The sequence below is a fragment of the Chelonia mydas genome, chromosome 3, assembly GCF_015237465.2.
Source record: "Chelonia mydas isolate rCheMyd1 chromosome 3, rCheMyd1.pri.v2, whole genome shotgun sequence".
NCBI classification, from domain to species: domain Eukaryota; kingdom Metazoa; phylum Chordata; order Testudines; family Cheloniidae; genus Chelonia; species Chelonia mydas.
The window spans coordinates 113,331,930-113,352,853 of record NC_057851.1 but is presented as its reverse complement, the minus strand read 5'-3'; the positions used below and the strand labels follow the sequence as shown (position 1 = coordinate 113,352,853).

The 20,924-nt window shown below is 43.2% G+C and overlaps 1 protein-coding gene across 9 annotated transcripts in view; it reads left to right on the top strand.

Moving 5' to 3' along the window:
* The window catches only part of IPCEF1 (interaction protein for cytohesin exchange factors 1), a 118,699-nt gene that overhangs the window by 85,277 nt on the left and 12,498 nt on the right, over positions 1–20,924 (top strand). For 7 of the 9 annotated variants that reach the window (XM_037895022.2, XM_027819776.3, XM_037895023.2 and 4 more), the window contains 2 exons: positions 2,545–2,636; positions 11,505–11,877. In XM_037895022.2, coding sequence (XP_037750950.1) covers positions 2,545–2,636; positions 11,505–11,877 — 465 coding nt within the window. The remainder of the gene's footprint in view (positions 1–2,544; positions 2,637–11,504; positions 11,878–20,924) is intronic. The other 2 variants (XM_037895026.2, XM_043543177.1) reach the window with 1 other exon arrangement.

Here is a 20,924-nt window from a genome sequence, read left to right as displayed (position 1 = left end):
TCTCAGTTCAGATCAGATGTCCAGGTACAGGGTATGTGTGTACTCTGTCGCACATGGTATGTGGTACGGGAAAGCATTTAAACAGACTGAAGTCTCTCAGATAAACACTTGCTCCGAGTTTGAATCTGCAGTGCTGGTGGCTGCCGCTGAGGGATTTAATCCAGTGGAAGCAGTGTTTTCCAGTGACTACAGCAGGGCCCTGGGAGTTAGGACCAACAGCATGCTGATTTCCTTTGTCACCTTCTTTGCCATTTTAAGCTCTGTGTCTCAATTTCTCGGTCTGGAAAAGAGTATAACTGGATTAGAACCTATACCATGTTTGTGAATGCTTTGTTTGTTTAATCTAGTTTTAAAAAAACCTCTCCCAAGTGGCAGCAGTGAATACTTCCACTAACTCCCCTACTATTTTCCTTTTTATTCATATTGTTGTCCCTCTGCTGAGCAGTAGCAGATGTTGGGGCCTTTCAGGTCTTTCTCACTGGAGTTAAATATAGTGAGGTGGAATCTGAGTGTATTCTTAGTGCAACTTGTTTGTTTGACCCTATGTACATCAATCCTAGAATGAAGATGGTCACAAACAGTATGCAGGCAATCACCCTCTTCCAGGAATCTTGGCCAAAACACCAATGCCTCCTTCCCCAGGAGCAACTCTGCCCCAGGAATTGACATGAGATAGAGAGACTAAGGAAGGGAACAAACTTTCCTGCTGCTTGCCACAGCTTCCCCAAAATTGCAAAACCAACAACACAGCATTTCTGCAGACTGAAAACTGCTCATGTGCCAAGAAAAGGAACTTGTAAAATTGTCTATGGCAGTGCCATCTGATGACTCCTGCCATAACGATAACATTGGAATAAAAATACATTTCAAAACAAAAGGAGTACTTGTGGCACCTTAGAGACTAACCAGTTTATTTGAGCATGAGCTTTCGTGAGCTACAGCTCACTTCATCGGATGCATAGCATATCGTGGAAACTGCAGAAGACATTATATACACACAGAGACCATGAAACAAAACTTCCTCCCACCCCACTCCCCCGCTGGCAACAGCTTATCTAAAGTGATCATCAAGTAGAGCCATTTCCAGCACAAATCCAGGTTTTCTCACCCTTCCCCCCCCCCCCACACATACAAACTCACTCTCCTGCTGGCAACAGCCCATCCCCCTTTGAAACCCCTCTTTATAATGCGCATGATAATCAAGGTGGGTCACCTCCAGCACTAATCCAGGTTTTCTCACCCCCCCCCCCACCCACACCCCCCCCTCCAAAAACCACACACACAAACTCATTCTCCTGCTGGCAACAGCTCATCTTACAATGTGCACAGCAATAATCCAAGTTTAACCAGAACGTCTTGGGGGGGGGGTTTGCAGGAAAAAAACAAGGGGAGACAGGCTACCTTGCATAATGACTTAGCCGCTCCCAGTCTCTATTCAAGCCCAAATTAATAGTATCCAATTTGCAAATGAATTCCAATTCAGCAGTTTCTCGCTGGAGTCTGGATTTGAAGTTTTTTTGCTTTAAGATAGCGACCCTCATGTCTGTGATTGCGTGACCAGAGAGATTGAAGTGTTCTCCGACTGGTTTATGAATGTTATAATTCTTGACATCTGATTTGTGTCCATTTATTCTTTTACGTAGAGACTGTCCAGTTTGACCAATGTACATAGCAGAGGGGCATTGCTGGCACATGATGGCATATATCACATTGGTGGATGTGCAGGTGAACGAGCCTCTGATAGTGTGGCTGATGTTGTTAGGCCCTGTGATGGTGTCCCCTGAATAGATATGTGGGCACAGTTGGCAACGGGCTTTGTTGCAAGGATAGGTTCCTGGGCTAGTGGTTCTGTTGTGTGGTATGTGGTTGTTGGTGAGTATTCGCTTCAGGTTGGGGGGCTGTCTGTAGGCAAGGACTGGCCTTTCTCCCAAGATTTGTGAGAGTGTTGGGTCATCCTTATATACACACAGAGACCATGAAACAAAACTTCCTGAAGGATGACCCAGGAAAAACCTGGATTTGTGCTGGAAATGGCTCTACTTGATGATCACTTTAGATAAGCTGTTGCCAGCGGGGGAGTGGGGTGGGAGGAAGTTTTGTTTCATGGTCTCTGTGTGTATATAATGTCTTCTGCAGTTTCCACGATATGCTATGCATCCGATGAAGTGAGCTGTAGCTCACGAAAGCTCATGCTCAAATAAACTGGTTAGTCTCTAAGGTGCCACAAGTACTCCTTTTCTTTTTACGAATACAGACTAACACGGCTGTTACTCTGAAACCTGTCATTTCAAAACAAGTTGCCATAAAATAGCAATGAAGAGACACTGCTGTAGGAGACATTAAGACCATGGGTTTTGGCCTTCAGACCAAAATACATAGGACTGGAAGGGACCTCCTGGGTCACTAAGTGCAGTTCCCTGCAATCGGAGGCAACTCCATCATACAATTGAATATAATCATATAATGATCTTCAGCTGCTGAGCAGCTAGAAGGAATAAATGGGTGTCTATTTATTTTTTGTTTCATTTTACTCTTTTTTCCTAGAATGCTATAGTGAGAGTGAACATGAAGATCTAGAAATAGCAGGAGAGACTCCACTCCCTCCTTACACAGAACAGCCACCTCCTCCTCATTTGGTATGTATTACAGTAATTAGCTTGTTTCCAGTTGCTAAACCGCTGGTACAAATGTCATCACATCCTCTTCAAAAGGTGCACATCTGACTAATATTTTACAATAAGGGCTGTAAGCATTTATTTAATCTGCCTGTGAAATATGGATGCTCTTATTTTGCTGCACTCTTCCCCTCCCTCCTTTCCTTCCCTCCTTCCTGGTGACAGTTCACACTAATATGTCATCCTTCTCCATGATAGTGCACTGAGAATTGAACACATGGATGAAATGATTAATCTGCGGGAAGAGCTAAACCAAAAGTTATCATTTTAGAACGAAAGTTGGAGGGCACTACCCTGCCCTCATTTAAATCCCTCCCAAAGAGCCTCTTCTGTGATACTGAAAAGAATCTAGCTCATAGTCACCCAGCATATTGATTTTTATCTACTTATCTCATGAGTAAGCTTCTCATTAGCATGGAATGAGGGGGTTTGGTGTTGAGAGAGGGACCCAAAACCATTGGAACTCGAGTGTGTGTGTTTGTGAGTGAGTGAGTGTGTGTGTGTGTGTGTTATACTTAGAAAATAAAAACCAGCAGGATCTTATTCAGGGGATAAGGCAATATGCCATGTTTATTGTGAATACAAATTCTGCAAGTTTCAGAGTAACAGCCGTGTTAGTCTGTATTCACAAAAAGAAAAGGAGTACTTGTGGCACCTTAGAGACTAACCAATTTATTTGAGCATGAGCTTTCGTGAGCTACAGCTCACTTCATCGGATGCAAGGTTGTTGTTATAGTTACCAGCCTAGAAGCTGCTTGTGCCAAGTCACTGGCCAGGCAGCCTGGACACGAGGATGGAGAGGGCCTTGTCAGATGCGCATCCAATGCCCCTGGAAGTTGGTTGCAGAACCAGACCCAAAGACCACAGTCTTTAGGATCTGTTTTTGTAGGGATTCATCCTCATTCAAGTCTATGGAGTTTTCTTCATCATGCTGTTCTCACATTTGAAGTGAAAATCAATCACGCAGATGGCACAGCAATGATGACTTGTTATCTTGTTTTTCGATTCTTTGGCCCCCCTCTGTCCTTGGGGTGGTTGTGGGTGGATTCCGGTGTGCCCTCAGGGTTATCAGGCTATTTCACCCAGCGCATTTTTCAGCCAAACGGTCCTGGGTAGTTGTTTTTTTTATTTTAAGGCTGGCACCTTAACCTTTTATTGTTTGTTTAAACATGCATTCGCAATTACATTTTATTTTACTTAACATATTTTTTATTACATTTACATTTTATTGCCTATTTATTTTTTACCATGACTATCTTAAAATCATTGGGCATGACAGACTTTAATAAGCCCATTCATACCACTTGTTACACATGAAAAGAGAACAATCAAGATAAGAATGCAAGAGTGGTGGTTAACAAATTTTATTTCTGAATTTCGGAAAACAGAGTTGTAACAACAGCTGTCCTTAATGGTTATTTTATTACTTTAGAACAGATTTCTGTTTCAGGATGTTCTCCTACAATTAACACAGACCTTGTAAACTGAAAGGCATGTTTCAATTAGCACAAACTCAGCAGACTGAGAGACCTATTTCTTTCTAATGGGGTCAGGCAAAATTTGGGGTCTGTTCTGGAATTATTCATTTTTACATTTTTCCATAACATAAATGTATTAATTATTACTTTAATTCAGAGTGTGTGTGTGTGTGTGTGTGTGAGAGAGAGAGAGAGAGAGAGGTGAATGGAGGGAGGAGGATGTCATGTGACGATAAAAAATCACTTTCTTCTAACATTGAACAGGGAAACGATAAGAAAAAGGGAAAAAGTGCTATTACTAAAGCTAGGCTGGTTGTCTCTTTCTTTCTGTTTCCCCATAGAGCTTCTGTCTAGAATATTCCCCAGTTCCCTTCTGCCTGGATTCTGATATAGATTAAAGTAAACAGCTCCTGGGTGAGGGGACCGGAACATAAAAACAAAAATCAGACAAATCAACACCTGCCGAGAGTTACTTATCACCTTCCTTGCATGTTGCAGCACATTGCCCCACCCCCTCCTTTCTCTTTCTCTTTAGACTCTTTAAGGGTATCTCTACACTGCAGTGGAAAACTTGTGGCTGGCCCAGGCCAGCTGACTTGGGCTTGCAGGGCTCAGGCTCAGGGGCTGTTTAATGGCCAGTGTCAACGTTTGGGCTCGGGCTGGAGCCTGAGCCCAAACGTTGACACTGCAATTCATAGCAGGTGTTGATTTGTCTGATTTTTTGTTTTTATGTTCCCTTCCCCTCACCCAGGAGCCATTTACTTTAATCTATAACAGAAGCCAGGCAGAAGGGAATATTCTAGACAGTAGGTCTAGCTATACATTTTTATCTACTTATCTCATGTGTAAGGAGGGGGTTCAGATGGAGAGGGACCTACAACCTTTGCAGCTGAAGTGAATGTGTGTGTGTGTGTCTTACATTATGTCTTAATTTATGTTTGGAAAGTGCTTAGCGTGTTTTGGGCACTAGTGCAATCTAAATAATCCACCCCAGGCCAGGAATAAATGAAAGTTGTTAACATCAAAAAGGAGTGAAGTGACGTGAAATAAACTGGTCTTATTTCCAGTTCCTAGTAAACAGTTGTCCACATCACAAGAAACATGAGCGTGGTTGGTACTAAGAGGCTCCCATATTGATTTTTCCTAAGCAAAAAGTAAAATACTAAATACCCCCTCACCTATAGAGGTGGTTCTTCCTGAATACGTTGAGGCACATGGGTTAGTCAGTGAAGCTTGCACTGTAGTTGTGAGTACTGTTCTGTGGATAAAAAGAGAATCTGTCTGCAGGAATGTCCGTCTGGCACCCTGCACCAGAGCTAAATTTGCATTTATAAAGTTAGGATTATGTGTCACACGCTCACTTATTTCCCCTTCTGTTTCAGTCAGATAAATTAATCTGCACTTCCTCTCCTAAAACTGTTGTCTAATGTTAAACACTGTAAAACAACCCACCTGGCACTCCTGGAACATGTATTGTTCACTGGCATATAAAATTCAAGATTCTTTATTTCCTGCACTAACTGAAAGTTAAATGTGGTCGAGAGGCTATAAATAGCAGAGAGAATGAAAACCTTAAAGACTCTGCTCAAAGATTTATTCTGGGTCAAAGGCTAGTAATGAATAAAGTATCTTGAATTTTATACTGCAGTGAATGATTGTCTTAAGAGTGCCAGCATAAAAGCAAATGGGTTGTTACAGTACTTTGTAGCTGCCCTTCCCTTATGTTGATCTTGAGTTTTTAATTGAATATCTCTGCATTTCTCCATAAGTGGGTTTAATCATGTACTATTTTTAATATTCTCTTTCTGGCATGCCAGAAGCTTGCCACTCCATTACTGCAAAGGCCATCACTGGGTGTCTCCTTCCCATATGTTCTTCTGTTGTATGTAAAATCCACTGCATCAGGAGCAAGGCTGGCTTTAGGATTTCAGCAAGGCAGAGAAGTGGGAGGGGTGCAAGCAAGATGGACGTTGTGAGGACTCACATTTCCTTGATCTCTCCCCTCATCAAGCTCCTCTTTCCTTTCTTCTACCCACTTCCCCCTTTAGCTTTCATACCCCCACATCACCTTTCTGATGGAAACAAGCCTATTATCCACTAAGCAACCGCGTCATTTTTTAGAACTGGTCAGTAGGCAGTGCACTGATTGGCATTGGTCGGTCCTACCCACAGCTTTCTTCAACTGCTAGTCACAGCTAGCAGAACGCACTCAGACACCAGCAGACCTGATTTAATGTCATACCAAAGTCCTCCTTGGCCAAAATTTCATAAATCGCCAGAGGCAGCTGTTGGAGCAGCAGAGCCACTGGACAAATGAACAGCATGTCTCATACTGGGGTAATGTTTGAAATGGAGCAGTTGGTTTTGGGAAGGTATGTGAAATGATGGTTTTGACGTGTGCCTTCAATATAGAATTTTTGTGCTATAAATCCCTGAAGTTTGCCAGACTTTGGATGCTTTTGTATGAAAAATCTACTCTTTGGGACACACCCAAGGTTGGAATCCATACCCTAGTTGCATACTTTCTAATTTTTATTAGAAGTAACATTTATCTTAGGAACACAAACCCATGTCAAAAGTGATACATTTGGGAGCCTAAATCTTTCTGACTTTCAATGACACTTAAGCCCCTAAGTGTCTATGTCACTTTTGAAAATGGGACTTATGCTTCTGAGGGTATGTCTACACAAGAGCTGGAAGGTGTAAATTCGATTGAGCCAGCGCGCTAGGAATTAGCGTAGCCCTGGCAGTGCTAACAGCAGGAGGAGCTAGCCACCCTGATTCTGAGCCCATCCAAGGCCATAGGTACATACTTGGTCAGAGCTAGCGCAGGTATGTCTTCTCAAGCCGGACTATATACTTCAAGCTTTCGAGTCACTTAGGCTCTCTTGAAAACTGTGGCTTCTCAGGCAGGAAGGTCCCAATCCACTTGAGGCTTTAAAGGTCAAAACCAGCATCTTAAACTCTCTCCAGACACCAATAGGCAGCCAGTTCAGTTCATGGTGTCTGTTAGGGTAGTGAGGATTGAGCTGTACTCCCAATGTAAAGTTTCAGCTGCTTCTTTGTAGTCCCCTAACCCAAAATCAGTTTGATAGTTTAAAAACAAAACATGAATGGTCATAAGTCTACTATGTGGAGTAGTGTCCCTGGGTATTTGTGAAAAAAAAATATTAAAAACAAGTCCTTTTGGACATTTGTAGGACAAAAACTGTTGCTGCCCATGTGTGTTAGGTTTTCCCGCATGTGAGTGTATTTATTGCTCCCAAACAGCAGCTACCTTGCGATAATAGACTGCAGAGGTCCCAAGAGGACAGTTAAGGGGTTTCATGTCAGTAATTTCTCTCTAAAAGAGGCCCTAAAGACTCATTGATCTCTAGTGGGATCCTTAGGATTGCCTTGGTCAAACATCTGCTTTTAAAAATGTCTCTAAAATGAAGATTTACTAGTATATGGAAGATTGCAATAGCTCCAAAGCAACCACTATGGTAAGTTAGGTAAATACTGGATCTCTTTAAAATAAATAAATAGAGAGAGAGAGAGAGAGCTAGAAGAGTTTTTCCTCTATCTCCCCCTCATCCTTTTTCTCTGTAATACAAAACGAAAAGAAAAAAAGTCCTTCACACAGATGCAAAGTTTACATATCATTAAGGCTCTTCTTTTACATATGTAAATTCCAATTTTTTCTTTCCTGATTTTTGAGCATTTAAAATCAGAACATTAACATCACATTGGCATTCATTTTTATGTTTTACTTGTACTACTTTGGGGTACAAATACTTGGCCAGTGTCTCTCCTTGACTTAAATTATAGGGAAGAGGAGCTGGCACTGGACCCTGGGCATCAGTCTTCCCAGATGAGTATTTCTGAACCACTAGTGTCATTCCTATTCTCTTTCTCTGCCCCAATGAATATTTTATACAAAGTGGAACAATAGAGATGGAGAGGGACCCACTCCAGAATAGCCTAGTGGTTAAGTTGCTCACCTGGGAGAGGGAAGGTCTGAGTTTCAAATATCTGCTCCAGAGAGGGGATTTCAACCTGGATCTCCCCCATCCCTGGGAAGTGCCCGAGCTACCAGGCTACTGGATATAAGGGCACTGCCAGGGACGACCTGTGCCTGCCAATAGTGGGGGGACAGATGAAATGCAGCCAGTGTCAGCAGAGTTACTGAGCATGCTCAGTACAACCCAAGGTGCAAATGAGGGGGCAGGTAGCCCCCCATGCATCACCTCTGGCCCTCCCCACCTCCAGTTTTGTGAATCTAGTCCTTCATTTTCTTTTATTAAAAATACCCAAACAAAACATTTTGTTTGACATGAAATAATTTTTTTTACCTTTTTTGATTCACTGAGAACTCTGAAAAATTTCAGTTTCTATTCCACCCAAACTGAGATTTTTTTTTCAATTTTTCAGACCAGCCAGTGACTGAAAAATCAGTTACTCACATAGCTCTAGTCAGGATATTTTTTTTTTAATCAACTCTCCTTGTCTGCTGCAAAAGATTAGTGATTACACCCCAGGAAGAAACTATGCTTCATTTCCCTCCCACCAACTTTAAAAGGAAATCGTGAATCGCAAAAGCTGGTACAGCATAATATAAAATGTTGTATTTGGCTTTTAGATACGCTGTTAATCTATGGATCATTAGTGTATTGTTAATAGGTATAATAGACTGGCCCTTTATCTAAGGATAGGAGTATGTATTATGTTTGTCATGCCTAGCCAGGAGGTTTCCCTAGCAACCCACCTTCAACATTTTTCCCTGCTCCCAGTTTTGATGTTCTCTCTTCTGATCATTAGAGATATCTCGCCTATTTTAGGAACACACTGGGACATAGTTTGCTCCCCAGAGGAGCGCCTCCTGCTCGCCATCGCATAGATTAGCTCCCTCATCGGGCGCACCCTCTCCTGGTAGTTCCTCTCCTGGTCTTGTCTCCACTTGTAGACCCACCCCAGTCCAGGAACTGCTGCATCCTTTGTATGACTTAGCCCTCCGGCTGCATCACTATCCGTGTTTTTCCCCTTCTGGGAGGGGAAGTATCTCCCAGTTCTATAGTTCAGCCACTTCCCCAGTGATGAGTGGGGAGGATCTAGGCCCACCCACTATTCTGGGTCCTGGCCCAGGGACCCTATAGACAGGGACCCTATTCCTGCTGCCTCACCTTAACTGCTCCGGCAATATTGCTTCAATTCCCTGAGCCACTTCCCCACAGTCCCAGCACCTTCTTCACCTCTTCTCAGGGCCTACAGCTAGCATGACCTGACAGCCAGCCAGGAGCTCCCTCTGGCTCCCCCGGTCCCTGACAGCAGCTTTTCTGCTCAAAGTGCTACCTTCCTGCAGTCCACTAAGAACACAGTCATCTCTCCTTAGGCTCCCTGTGGCAACTGCATGTCTCAGGCCCTGCATCTCCCTTTATGTAAGCCCGCTGGGCTCTGATTGGCTGCTCGCTGTGCAGCCTCCCTAGGCTGCGTTTAACCCCATCCTTTCTGGTGTGGGGTGAACACCCCCTTCCCACATAAGAATTGCCATACTGGCTCAGTGCTGTGACCCATGGAGTCTCTGACAGTGGTCAGTACCAAATGCTTCAGAGAAAGGTATAAGAACTCCACAATTGGAAGATGTGGGATAATATGCTTCTGTAAAGGTCTCATCCTAATCCTGAATAGTTTGAGATTGATTTAAACCCTGAAACGTGGTTTTGCCTCCCTTCCCATACTCTTTTTATTTTTCACATCAACTGTTTGAATGCAAGATGCTGTTGTTATCTATATAAATGTTCAGTCCCTCTTTGAGTCTTGCTAATCTCTTAGTGCCACCAACATTCTGTGGCAATGCCACAGTCTAACTGTGTTGTCTGTAGAAAAATATTTCCTTTTATCAGTTTTGAATTTGCCATCTTTTTACTTTCATTAACTGCCCCTTTGCTCATGTGTCAAGAGAGAGGGAGAACAAAAGCTTCCAATTTACCTTCTCTATACCTTTCATTACTCCATATATTATATTCATTACTCCCTTCTTATTCACAGTCTTTACAATCTCACTTCATATTAGACTTTTTCCATGCTCCTAATTATTCTGGTCGCTCTTCTCTGAACCCCAGCTAGTTCTGCAATATCCTTTTTGAGATGGGGTGACCAGTACGGCATACAGTGTCCTAGATGAGACCACACTACTGAATTACATAATATTTTCTGTAAGCTTTCTCCATCCCATTTTTCATACATTCTAACATTGTTTGATTTGATGACTGTAGCTTCATGTTGATGAAAGATGTTTTCATTGATCTGTCCATGGTGATGCTCACGTTCCTTTCCTGAGTTGATTAAGTAAAATTAAAGCCCTGTTAGGTGTATGAGTAGTACAAGTTTTTCCTTCCAATGTACATTACTTTGCATTTATCAACATTCACTTTCATCCTCTATCATGTTGCCCATTCACCTATCATAGTGAAGTGCCTTTGAAATTCCTCTGTCTTCTCTGGGTGTGGCTAACCTAAATAACTTTGTCCTCTGCAAATTTTGCTACCTCACTCCTTTTTCCCCCCTTGCCTTTTTTAGTTCATTAATAAATATATTAAACACCACCATACCTAATACAGAATCTGAAGGCACCCTGCTGTTGTTCTTTTCCCATGGCGGAAATTGACCGTTTATTCTTGCTCCTTGTTTTCTGTCTTCGGCAGTTTTCGTCATAACAATATTTTGCATTTCACCCATGACTTCTTACTTTCTTAAATAGCATCTTGTGAAGGACCTTGCCTGTTGTACCTCAGGCCTAGTATACAATGGGGTTTTGATCTGATTTTAGCCATTGGTGGCCAGCTATGAGTGTAGCTGCACTAGTGCAACTGCCTAGTGTAGACAAGGTCTGAGACACGTGTAGGACAGACACCTGTAGTCACCAGAACACAGATCATTAAAGCTGGGAGAACTAAAATCTATTGAAGTTTGAGGTACCAAGAAGACCAAATCCAAAACATAAGCATTCCACTGATGGAGTTTTCCCCTGTTTGAAACTGGGGTAAGTCTCACTAGTGCAAATAGTGGATGTGCATGTCTACACTGGAGTTTGCACCATGGCTGTAAGCAGAGCGGGTCCCTGATATAGACAAGGCCTTAGCTGATATTTGAAAGCCATATGCTCACAGTTTCAAAAGAGAATGTGCACTCGATGGTGTCTGAAAGTGTGTATGGGGAGAAGTTGTTGATTTGTGACCATGCACTTCTTTTCATACTTTGAAAATGTGGGAAACTTTGAGCAAAACTATATATATAGCTATCTCCTATTTCATGGGCCATTATAATAAGATAACTATTTCCCCCCCCCCGCTCAATTTGTTCCGGAAAACAGGCTCAGCAGCAGCCCTTGTTGATCTCGCCTCTATCAAGTGAAGCATCCTGTTCTCTCTCCTCCCTGGAAAGCACCATGAAGTCACAAGGTTCCTCATCTTCCTTGCTAGCCAAAATGGCTCATCCAGAGAGACAGTCTTGGCTTGACATAGTTAACACAGAAGAGGTTGATCAGCCTTTATCCTTCTGTGTCCAGATTCATGCTGATGATCATCCAACGGCAGACTGTAGTGAAATGGCAGAAAGCCAGCTTCTCAGATCTAATAATGGATCTCAGAACTCTTTATTAAGTGAAGACACAACTTCATCAGACAGCAGCAGGGATCGCCTAACTGTGCCAGAAGATTTGATAGGAGCGAGGACACTATCCAAAGGTGAGCATGTCGGAGAGGCATCTCTCTGCAGGACTATACAACATGAAATCTGCATTTTCCTCTCTTCTTTTTAATTTTTCTCTGAATAACTTGCCAGTGGAGTGTGATTGATGAGAGAATGTCTGTACAGTGCATTGAGTATATAAACTGCTGTCACGGCTGGGTAGTGAGCAGCCAGATCTAATGGTCAGAGCTAGAGTCCACCATCACGAGACAGGAGTCAAGAGTCAGGCCAGGTCAGGATACTGGGAGATCAGAAGCAGGAGACAAACCTGAGATCAGAACCACAAGTCAATGCCAGGAGTCAAGCTGAGTTGGGATGCCAGAAAGTCAAGCTGGAGGAGTGGGAAGCACACAGCCCAGAGCAGGGTGGATCTCAGTTGTTCAGACAGCTTTCTGTTCCTGCTGCTGGCTTAAGTTAGGCCAGTGGGACTCCACCAATAGGACCTCAAGGGTGGAACCTCAAACAGGGGCTGGGCTTCATGAGTCCTGGGTAAATAGTTGTCAGCAGGCTGCCAAGGGGTGGGTTGGAGCGTGGTTGCTCCTGTGAACCCTGTGGGCCAACGTTCAAGGCCTGTGGGTTATGACATCATCCCCTCTCCTAGGGGTGCTCTCTGGGTAACATGGGTCCAAGTTTCTCAGAGTGGCTTCTATGAAAGACCTGAACCAGGGCAGGAATGTGAATGTTCTCAGCTGGCTCTCAAGTGCACTCCTCTGGGCCGTAACCTTCCCAGTCAATCAGGTACCACAATTTACACTGCTTGACTTTGGAATCAAGGACTTTGTGAACAATGCATTCCTCCTGATCTTGTACTTGTACTGGTAGGAGTGGTGACGGGAGTCTATGGGGAAATGCGTTCTCAGTGTAGGGTTTTATGAGTGAGACATGAAATACAAGGTGGACTCAAGGGACTGAGGGAGTTGGAGCTCAAAGATGACCTGTTTGATTTGCCACCAAATCTGGTATGGGCCAAGGAACCTGTGGTCTAGTTTCTGAGAGGGTCTGTTTGTCTGTCTATAGAAATTCATATCTTCTGTCCTACAGAGTAGGTAGAGCCTTATTGCTCATGCTGGTCTATATGCCTTTTGTAGTCCTACTTCTCCTCTTCTTGGGTGTGATGGATGTGTTGTGCTAGGTCCGAGGCCAATGAAAGGGAATGAGGATGTTGATAGTTGTGGGTGAAATCAGGGGTGGGACCCATAGTTGACAAAGAAGGGGCTGTGGCCTATGGTTGCATGGTCTGCATTATTATACAAGAACTCAGCATATGGTGATCGTGTAGACCAGTCATCCGGGTGATGGTTGGTATAGCACCATAGGTGTTGTTCTAGGATCTGGTTGATTCTTTCCATTTGGCCATTTGACTGAGGATGGTAGACAGAGGACAGGTGCACATTGACCCCTAATAGATGTAGGGCCTAGTGCCAGAAGCAGGCAGTGAACTGGGGCCCCTGGTCATAGGTGACATGATCTAGGAGGCCATGAAGATAGACTGCATTGTTTAGCCAGAGCTGGGTGGTTTAACCCTGCAAAGGGTAAATCAAAGCAGGAATTGAAGTGGGACATTTTGGAAAAGCAATCCACCATTGTCAGAATGGTCATGAAACCACTGGATTCTGATAGTTCTACCACAAAGTCCAAGGAAATGGCCTTCCAGGGCTGAGATGGGGTGTCCAGAGGTCGGAGGAGACCATAGGCTTTCTGGCATGGGATCATGGTGCAGGCACGTGTCTGGCAGTAAGCAATAAAGGTCCCTATTGTGGGGTGCATACAGGGCCACCAGAAGTACAGGATGTTAATTGTTTTATGTCACCCCAAGTGTCCTTTCTGGGTGGAGTCTTGGCACAGTTGAAGAACAGCCACTCTTGAAAGTCCAGGGGGAACATAGATGTGGTCCCTGACAAATGTGATCCCCTCCTGGGTGTCATGTGTTTCTCGGTCAGTAATGGCCATCTCGTCTGGTGGAACTCCAGAGACAGAGGAAGAGTGGATGAGCATCAGCAGGTCCTGGCAGTGGGTCACGTGAATGTGAGCTGGTTCTGGACTAGGGCCTTGTGGGTTAGAGCTATATCTTTTGGGACAAGGTGTCAGCCTTGCTGTTTCTAGTTCCAGGGAGGTAGGTCAAGGTAAAATTGAATTGGGAAAAGAATAGGGCCCACTGGAGTTGTCGTTGGTTTATGGCCTTGGCCCTGCGCTGTATTCGAGGTTCTTGAGCTCAGTAAATACATGGACTGGATGATGGATCCCTTCCAAGTAGTGACACCACTGTTCAAAGGCAGTGTTAATGGCAAGAGCTCTATGTTCAAGATCCCATAGTTTCGCTCAGGTGGGGTAAACTTCCTTAAATAGTAGGTGAGGGGGTGCAATATTTGCTTGGTTCCATGCCTCTGGGAGAGGACTGCCCCAATCGCTCAGAGGTTGCTATTCAAATCTTTGTAGCTGTACCTTTTTTGCTTAGTATACACTACTGTGATATAATCAGTTGTTTTGACAATTACTTGTATTACTAAGATTTAGCATATACAGTATAATTGTAGCCATGTCGGTTCCAAGGTATTAGAGAGACAAAGTGGGTGAGATAATATCTTTTATTGGACCAGCTTGTCTCTTTCACCAACAGAAGTTGGTCCAATAAAAGAAATTACCTCACCCACCTTGTCTCTAAGATTTAGCATGATAATGAATAGGCACAAGAATATATAATAAACTAGGAATACAATTTTTCAGAATCAAATCTTACTAAGATAACACAATACCAACCACTAAAAACGATGAAGAAAATCTGTGAACGTTTTGGTATAATTGTCTTGTGAAGTTATAAAGGTCCCATTGGTACACTGGTTTAAAACGGCTGAACATATTTTGGAGAAAAGTAATGTTTCCTCCTCCCCCATTGTCTAGCTGGCAGCTGTCAAAAAGGCAGAGTGCTTGCAAACTGATCCCTGGCTATTGAAGGTCTGTGATGGAACTCCAGAAATAGATAACTTCAACAGCATAGTCACTATGGAAACTGAATAAGCATGTTTGCTTGTGTGCATCATAACCCACTACCGAGTAATCCAATTACATACTGTACACGTCTTTCTCTCCTTTATTTGGTTGGGAGTGGGGGTGGAGGGGAGGGTGAGGGTGGAGAGTGAAAGCTTTTTATTGTAGCAGATGGGGGGGTGAAGTCTCAGTGGCAGATAAATTTCATGGTGTTTCAGCTGTGAGATTTGAGAAAATCAGGGATTCAGCTTGAGATGAGCATATTGGAAAGAATATAATGCTGGTTCTGAGGCTCATAAAGCAGGACATTCCCACTCCAGTTAGCTAATAGTGATGTGTCTGAACCCTGTGAAGTACATTAGCAAAGCCCAGGCAAGCCAGATGTAAAAATACTCTATTCAGAGCAAGCAACAACAGAACAAAAGGACTGTTTTAATCAGTGAAACAAATATACCATGGCTTGAAGATTTGTTAATGCAACCAGTATTGGTTCTTCCCTGTACTTGTACTGCACTCCTGCACTCTCTTAGGCCTGGTCTACACTCGGGGGGCGGGATCTATCTAAGTTACTCAACTTCAGCTACGTGAATAATGTAGCTGAAGTCAACGTACTTAGATCTACTTAACACGGTGTCTTCACTGTGGTAAGTCGACTGCTGATGCTCCCCCGTCGATTCCGCCTGTGCCTCTTGCTCCAGTGGAAGGGAGAGCGCTCGCTGGTCGATTTATCGCGTCTTCACTAGATGTGATAAATCGACCTCTGCCGGATCAATCGCTCCGGAGGTAAGTGTAGACATGCCCCTACATACCCCTCTGCCTCCGAGATAGGATGTAAGGGGCAAGGTCCCAGCTTATATTGCAGCTCCTTGAAGGCCCAATATTTCTATTGCCTAATGGCCTGAACCATTGTAACCAGAACAATTATACAGTTGATTAATACTCTGGCTTTGACACATTCAGCTCCATGCACATGCCTCCCTCTTCACTCTTGAGGGGACAGAAATAACCTGTCACACAATCTGCTTTGAGGCCCTTTGGCAAAGGGAAGTGCCAGAATGGAATTTCTAACATGGTGGCATGTAGGACCTAGGTGAAAGGTTGCCAGAACTGATGAATTCTTTGGTTATCAACAACTGGGGAAAAAGGATCTACATAGGGAAAATCCTGAGCTACAGGGAGGGAGGAGTATCTCTGACTTTGTAGGAAGGGGCTGTGCAGGAAAGAAGGGGGCCTGGTGGGTAAAGGGTTCCATAACCCAAAATGAGACTTTCCAAGCCCAACATCAGGTTAGTTGTATATACACAGCTTGTTTGTCTTCAGCTGAGTTTAGCCTGATGTTTTGCCATTTGCTATGAGGATTATGTGCACCATTGATGACTATATATGTGAAGAAAAAAAAATTGGGACAAAAATAGATTTAAACAGTTATTTTAAACCTCGGAGAATGTTCAACACCAAACAAGGAATTTTGTTTTACTGATATACTGGCAAGACCAAATGAAACGCAGCAACCCCAGTTTTAAACAAAAATGTTCTGCTGCAAAGAAAACCAACTGTATAATAATGAGCTGATAAGAATAGGAACAAGCAACAGTAAATTTATGAAATACAATCCCAGCTACACCAGCAGAGTCCCTACTATGTGATGCACCTTGGGAGACAGAATTCAGTAGACCCAAAACCATGCAGTGAGTCATAGGGAAATATCATGTTTAAGAAGTAACGTTGTATGGACACAGGAAGACGGAAATGAAACAAACCCATTCTCACTTTTTAAAATGGCTATGTCCTTACGAGAAGCAAAGGATTCCGTTAAATGTTCAGACTCGAGTTATTATTCAGACTGAAATGCTGAACGTTTTGAGACTTGCACAGCGCTTTTAAATAGCAGTAGTAGTATTAAATCCACTGCGCTGTATTTTGAGGAAGGTTCAGATATTGTAGAAATGAGTGTGATACAAAACCCTAGATAAGAGAGAAGACAGAGGGGACTATTTTCTGTAGAGAGAAGTAACAGGTTTCTCACTCTGAAATAGGAAGTTGATTCCATTATCTGCTTTTTATAGAAATTAATATTGCAGGATTGTTGCCTGCTGCACATAAGACAAAGGAATCAAAACTCCATCTGGCATAAAGAAACAGAGAAGTAAACACCAGTCAGTTAAGAATATAAACAAGTATCTGACTACGTGCTCTGTATCCAGGAATTTCTCTTACCTCCTCCCTGGCAGCAAGCTACGCTCAATAGCCAATCCCTATAATTTTTATTTATTTTGGCAACTGTTGGAACAAATTGCCTGATTATGACCACCACCACAAATAATAACAACAAAGAAAGAAAGGAAGCAGAAGATATTGAAATATTACTACAAGAGAATGGGAACATTTATTTATATTTATATAGGTTTCTTCTACAACAGCAATAACATCCTTCTTCCTGAGGATTTACGACCAGCTGAGGTTAATGGCCTAAAGCTTAAGGCAAGAAATTCTTCCAGCGAATGATTCTCATGATGGTTCTTCTGTTGTTTCATTTTAGACAGTAACATTTGATGATCTGTCACATGCTTATAATTAGAGATGGTGCAAAACTGGAGCCTGTTCTCCAATCTCCTTGAACTTTGGCAGGGGTGGCTCTGTGGGAAGGAATTTGTTAATGAGATCTGGATCTGAACAATTCCTGGTTTTCAGAGTTGACATTCTCTTCCCTTGGTTTAACCCAGCTCTGCTAATAATGCCATGGACCAGATTCAATAGTATGCCTTGACCCCCATTTCCTGCTCTGACAGTATAAAGGGGTCAGATTCTGGCTGTAGCTGAGTAACAGAGTTCTCTTGGTGCAGTTCTGCTTCAGGAGAGAATCTGGCCCTGCATGTGGAAGGTAGTCCTGTAAGTGGATGTGGCTAACCTGAGCTTTATTTTGATGATAATTCTGATTGATGTAGAAAAGGATCAAAGTTTTAAAGTGAAAATTTACCTATACATTTTTCAGAACCTTGCAAATGAGCTTTTAACTGTGCAGCTCCTAGTCAGGTCTCAGTTCTTTAAAAATTGATTCAGTTCTGAACCCAAAGTACAAGTTGGGTAAATGGCCTGGTTTGTAACGACATGTCCTTCCTGATTCTTCTGTCTCTCCCTTTTACAGAATTGAGTTTTGCAGCTCTGCATTCACTGGGACTAGTATGTTTAACCTATGCTCTCTTAAGTCAATTATTTCCCAGTTTCTTTTGTCTGAGGCTTTGAGGGAGCTGTAATTAACTTCCCAGGGACATCATCAAAATCTTGAAACAGAACTTTTTTTAAAAAAAAATGAACAATAAGATTTTAAGTCTCCCTGGTTTTCTCTTAACCACAGGTTCTATGTTCTTCCATTACCATAGAAAACAGACAGTGGAATTCCACAGTCATAACTGGGAAAGGAGACGAGATGAGAGAGAGAGAAAGGGAGCCATAAGATGGAAGTGCAGAGTTCACTCTCTTTTTTTTGTTTTTGTTTTTAAATTTTTCCCTCCGATCTCTTTTCTCTTCTGTGAACCTTGACACCAACATATTTGGTACAGTCAGAAGTTGGGGCATTGTGATAGCCACAAACAAGGCCAGATTAACTCTTTTATGGGCCTGAGGCTATTAGGTTTTGTGGGGCCCCTGTCCGAGGGGATGTGGGCTCTGGGAGGGAGTTTGGGTGCAGGAGGGGGTGTGGGCTCTAGGCTGGGGCAGAGGGTGGGGGTTCAGGAGGGGGCCAGAGTGTCGCCCCTTACCTTAGGAGGCTCCTGAAAGTGATCGGCACACCCTTCTGGCAGCAGCTCCTAGGAGGGGGGCTCAGGGGGTCTCCGCAGAGTGCCGCTGCCCTCAGGCACTGCCCCCATAGCTCCCATTGGCCGCGGTTCCCAGCCAATGGGAGCTGTGGAATCAGTGCTTGTGGCAGGGGCAGTGGGTAGAGACCCTCCCCCAGGGGCCTCAGGAGCATGCCGGCCGCTTCCGGGAGCGGTAGGGAGCGAGGGAGGGCAGGAAGCCTGCCTTCGCCCTGCTGCGGGCTTCTGGGCAATTGTCCCCTTTACCCCCCCCCCCCGTCCATTCCCAAGATGTTCATAATTCTGAGGTTCTACTGTACATCATCAGAACAAACCCCATTTGGCTGATCAGCCAACGCTGGGGGAAGGCCCTGAAAGGATAAACTTTTACATGGATGTCACAATATAGACGACCTATTGTTTTTTCACGCAGACATGTGAGACTGAGTGATGTGTACTCTCTGCATATCCTTTCACTATCTGACACAAAGTAAACATATTGCAATGATACAATAATACACCCTAAGGTTGCTCAAGTTTTATATGAACTATTGAATTCACTGGACCCCAAAACATCTGTTTGCAAAGCTCATGAGAATTCGCTTCCTTGTGAGATTTCTTATGCTTCCTGATTCTGTTTGGAATAGAAATACTGAGTCACTCTTGTGATATACTGTATCAGTACTCTGTTTCCAGTCATGGATGGAACCAGAAGCACTAAGCTGAGTACCTGTGAGTACATCACATTATTTGAACCAGAGTCACCAACTTTCAGATTTCCCTGGGGGTGCTCGACTCTCACTCCACCCTTCCCCCAATGTCCCACCCTCACTCCACTCCCCCCAGCACCTCCTGCCCGCTACTGAACAGCTGATCAGCGCCTATGATTTGAACCTCAGAAAAAGTTCAGTTCCAGGTCAAGGTTTGGGTCAGTGTTTACTTTGTCACAACCATCCAACCTTAATTTTTTCCCTAATATTTTTATGGGAACAAAACTACAATTAGTGTCTTGTTTTCTGACATGACAAAAGGCTTGTGAAACACTTCAAAGTTGATAAGCACTGTCCAAGTGCTAAGTATTTTTTATTATCACAAATTGTTTATTGGACTTGTTAAAACACCTAATTGACATATTAAAATGAGGCGTTTCAAAAGCATGGACCACATCTGAAAAATGAGTGTCTTGTGGACAACTCCTTTGCCATTTATAGTCATCTGGATCACCTCTCACATTTGCAACCACATAGCATTGAATATGAAATATTGAGCGAAACCTTCAATGCCACAAAGCATTGGGCTTTGCTTCTGGGGAAGGGGAGCTCAAAAGCCAGGCTGCTGAGGTCAGAGCTACAAGCCAGGCAGGAGTCAAATCGGAAATCTTCTGATCTATAGACAGACATGTTATCTATTGATAACTGCAGGATTTGTTTACAAAAGAGAAATATTAGAAAAATATTTACTTAGTTATTTTTAACTTTTCTGGTGGCAACTCTTCTCCTTGGTTACAGCTCCTGGTTGATGAGCAACTGGAAACAGGGAACATCATGTGACCACTCCATCAGTGCTCCACATACCATGGACAACAGAACCCTGTTTTAAACCATTTCCTAAAATTCCATTTAGATTCTACACTGTTGCTACTTTTATTCACCTGAGCAAAACAGCTTTGTATTTTAACATTCCATGTAAAATCTACTGACTCTGACCCACCTTTTTTGGAAAAAATCTTTAATTCTGCAGTTTTGAAAGGCTTTGCAAGTGGAATTCAAAATTCAGGTCTAGGGCGACCAGATAGCAAGTGTGAAGAATTGGGATGGGGGATGGTAATAGGCATGTATGTAAGACAAAGCCCTGAATATCGGGATTGTCCCTATAAAATTGGGACATCTGATCACCCTATTCTGTCTGTCCTTTGAAGTGCTAGTCACTTGGGAGCTACCATATGGAGTTTCTTGGGAGCTGCTGTGTGGATTTTTTGGCCATAAGGAAATCCTCCCTTCTTGTATCATAAGATGTACATTGAGAAAATAGGCAGGTAGGATGAGAACACAAGTTACTGGGCTCAGTGGAGTGGTAAATGAGTGACATTTAATGGCCTGTGAGATTTAGGAGGTTAGACTAGATGATATAATGGTCCTTTCTGGCCTTAACCTCTCCGAATTGATGAAGTGATTTAATTAAATGTGAATTTACATCAGCTCATTGTCATATAGGCTTTGAGATAGATAGCTGGTTTTCGCCTTTGACTATGTGAGTGTTTTAGTAGC